General features: G+C 42.8%; 1 protein-coding gene across 1 annotated transcript in view; it reads left to right on the plus strand.

Moving 5' to 3' along the window:
- Nucleotides 1-1,279: 1,279 nt before the first annotated feature.
- The window catches only part of CCDC47 (coiled-coil domain containing 47), a 7,223-nt gene continuing 4,775 nt past the window's right edge, over nucleotides 1,280-3,727 (plus strand). Inside the window, exons 1-5 of the mRNA XM_009874473.1 lie at nucleotides 1,280-1,540; nucleotides 1,664-1,771; nucleotides 1,920-2,094; nucleotides 2,396-2,517; nucleotides 3,143-3,208. Coding sequence (XP_009872775.1) covers nucleotides 1,280-1,540; nucleotides 1,664-1,771; nucleotides 1,920-2,094; nucleotides 2,396-2,517; nucleotides 3,143-3,208 — 732 coding nt within the window. The remainder of the gene's footprint in view (nucleotides 1,541-1,663; nucleotides 1,772-1,919; nucleotides 2,095-2,395; nucleotides 2,518-3,142; nucleotides 3,209-3,727) is intronic.

Raw genomic sequence — 3,727 nt, forward strand, 5'->3', positions numbered from 1 at the left:
CTTCCAAATGCAAATTCTTCCATCTTTAAATAATGTTTTGTTTTTCCTGTTTAAATTCACGTAAAATTGTGACATACCAGGACAATCTGCTAAATTCCTGGGCTCTGCCTTGCTGCACTTTCTATCTTGATCAATGTTCTTGTGAACATGTTCTGTTCGGGTTTTTGCTGGGATGAGAAATCTTTGACAAAGGAGTTTATTTTAGCCGTGTCCTTGTCATTCGTAGGAGTGGGTTCCCTGCATGTGGTGCTCGGAGGAGTGCTGGGCTATTTTAGAAGCAAATCGTTTCTATTTTGAGTTTTTTAAGAGAACAGTCTCATTAACATTCCAGTTCCCACTCAGATCTGGTTGCAGGAGGGCGTAAAATGAGTCTTGGTGCTAAGGTTGGTGCAGCTGATGCTCTGTAGCTGTGAGACACAGGAGAAGGGTTATCGCTGCCTTTTCAGGCTCTGAGTTTGGACCTTGGTGATGTCTCCACAGTCCGAGTGGGAGACCGGGACTGGTTTCAGATCAAGCAGAAAAGACACAGGAAGCTGAGGGCAAAAAACAGGTGAAGTGACAAACTCTCTGCAGGTTTCTGGCAAATCTGAGGAGAGAGCTTTGGTTTCGTGAGCAGCAGCTTACTCTTGTTTTGGAGCCCGGTGCAGTATCCAGCCTCTTGCTGCCTTCTTTTTTTTTCTTTTTTTTTTGGTAGATCTTCCAACAAAAAGTCTCTAAACAAATAGTGCTGGGATGCTGTGGGGCCTGATCCTGAGCACGCAGCCTAGAAAATCAAAGAGGAGAAATTTAAGCTACCAGAAGCTGTTCAAGCCGTGCTGTTTAAATGAATTAAGTGCATTTTAAGATTTAGCGCTGCTGTTACGCATTCATTGACCTGACTGTGTCTAATTGCTAATTAATAACAACCGTAGGTGCAGTGTGTGGTCTCTGAAATGAGCTGGCAACGCTGACTGACTTGAGAGATGCTTCTACAGTGGAACATCTCCACTTCCAGAACTTGCTGATCTGAACAGCTTGGCCAGGTGTGATCTGCTGCAGCTGCTCCTGTTACCAGCAAGAGTTTAGAACCTCACTTTCAAAATTATTTTTTTCCTGGAAGAGTATTTACTTTCTTTATACAGAAGATGGCAAGACCAGGCAGGGGTTAATTTCTCTCTCTGATATGACCCTGGTAGTATTTTTAATTTGTTTGTAGAAGTTGGGCATTACTGGAGGTGTAACAGAATTGATAAGGATTTTTTGCAATGGTTGATTTTATTTTTTTTCTTTTTCAGTGAAAATGAAGAAATTTTATATTTTTATTGCTGTCCTGTTCATCCCATGGAGTTTTTCTTTGGCAAAGTACGATGAATTTGAGGATGGAGATGACATTATGGAATATGATGACAATGACTTTGCTGAATTTGAAGATGTTAGCGAAGATGCAGTCACAGAGTCCCCTCAGAGGGTCATCACCACAGAAGACGATGAAGAAGAAGCCACTGTAGAGCTTGAAGGTCAGGATGAGAATCAGGAAGACTTTGATGATGCAGATGCACAGGTAGTGCCTCACCTCCCTCCTCCGTGTTTCCTAATAGAATCTCTGCACCTTTCTTTCTCACTGTATCTCTTTTGATTTTCCTTACTGAGCTTTGGATTTTCATGCTGTGATTTTGTCCTTTAGGAAGGTGATACTGAGAGTGAACCGTATGATGATGAGGAGTTTGAAGGCTATGAAGAGAAACCAGATGCATCTCATAGCAAAAATAAAGACCCCATAACAATAGTTAACGTAGGTATAAATGTTGATCCACTTTCTCTTTAAGGCAAGAGGCCAGTAACGTCATCAGTGTACAAACGTACACATAAGAGAATCTGTCTGTGTATATGGAATCTCCTCGCTCAGTCTGTAAAAGACGGTTTCCATTCACTTACCGTAGGTCCCTGCTCACCTTCAGAACAGCTGGGAGAGTTACTACATGGAGATCCTGATGGTAACAGGTCTTCTTGCTTACATCATGAATTACATCATTGGAAAGAACAAAAACAACCGTCTGGCTCACGCGTGGTTCAATACTCACAGGGAGCTGCTAGAAAGTAACTTTGCTCTTGTGGGTGAGTGCTGGTATGACTGGAATCCATTTTTAGTTTACTTTAATAAAACTGGTTTTAGAGCGGCACGTAGGCTATAGAGAAGGGAATCTTGTGTCATTAGTGATAGCACTAATGACAGCTCTAGGTGTAAACAAACAGTGTGCCACGCTGCCGGTGCTGGAATTACATTGTGGTGGTGTAGTACATTCAGAAACCCCGCGGGGATACTGAAGCAATCTAGCTCTTAAGCCTACTGATGAGTTCTGATGTTTAAATCTGTGAATTTTAGATTGCAATTCTCTTTCACTGTCATTTTCTTCAGGAGATGATGGCACTAATAAAGAAGCTACAAGCACTGGGAAACTAAATCAAGAAAATGAACACATATATAACTTGTGGTGCTCTGGAAGGGTGTGCTGTGAAGGAATGCTCATCCAGCTAAAGGTGAGGATGAGGAAATTTGTAGTACTGTCACCAGTTTTTAGTTTCTAGAGGCTTTTCCATTCCAGGGTGAGCAACAAGGAGTCCCAGCTCGACTCTTTCGCTCACACTCAGACACAGAGCTCTGAATACGCGCACGTGAAGGGAAGACTGGTCGGACGGAAAATCCGTACCGATCTGCATTCTGCCCACCAAAGAAGGTGAGAGTGAATGCTCCCAGAAAGAGTGCAGAAACCAGAAGTAGAGCGTAACGAGAGGTAACTGTAGGCTGAAGAGCCCAGCTGCCATTTAGAGGGACTTGAGCGTCCTGGATGAATGGACCAACAGGAATTCCAAGGAAGGTCAACAAAGACAAATACAAAGTCCTGCACCTGGAATGGAACAACCTTGCATGTTGGTTCAGCTTCCAACTTGAGGGAACAAGGCCCTGAGAAACTCATCTAATGCAGAAAGGTAGTTCTGGTTTTGATCAACGTAGGTGACTCCCAAAGGGCCCTTCAAAGCTAAATTGTTCTATGCAAACGTTTGCTTATAACTGTCCTGTATTTTCTCGCGCCTTGCTGTTCTCTGCCAATGAAGTGCTGCACTCTGTCTGTACTGAGCTATCTTCTAAACTTCATGTTTTTAGTTTCTCAAGAGACAAGACCTACTGAACGTTCTTGCGCGCATGATGAGGCCAGCTTCTGACCAAGTGGTATGTACTCAGCCCTTCAGGTTAGCTGTAATAAATAGCTGCAGTCCTTCCGTTTTGCTCTGCTGCTTTGGATTGGTGTTCTGACACGCGAGTGAACTGCTCGGTGACTTTCTATAGAATTCCTTATCTTCCAGTTCAGTAACTGTCGAAACAATTTGAAAGAATCATTCGTGGTTTTTTTTTCTGCCCGTGAAATGCAAACTGCTGATGACTGGAAATTGTTTTATCTATGAGTTTTATTGTTTGAGTGGTTTTGTGAACAGTTTATCATGCTTCAAGACCTCATCTTGATAAAGAGTGGTTTTACAATCTGAAACACTAAATGATTGTTCTTCTGTCTGTTAAATGTGCCTGGGCAGAGCTGCTTCATGCATACGCTGGCCTGGATATTATCTCCTGTAACGTTTCTTTTTGCCTCGCCCCTTGCTTTCGGAGATAAGAGTAATCTCTCACTGCCAAGAGAGGTTACATTTGGAGGAACAGCAGCTGTGTGCAATGTGAACACTGTTTCCACGTAAC

The sequence above is a fragment of the Apaloderma vittatum genome, unplaced genomic scaffold (genome assembly GCF_000703405.1).
Source record: "Apaloderma vittatum isolate BGI_N311 unplaced genomic scaffold, ASM70340v1 scaffold28558, whole genome shotgun sequence".
Taxonomy (NCBI): Eukaryota; Metazoa; Chordata; class Aves; order Trogoniformes; family Trogonidae; genus Apaloderma; species Apaloderma vittatum.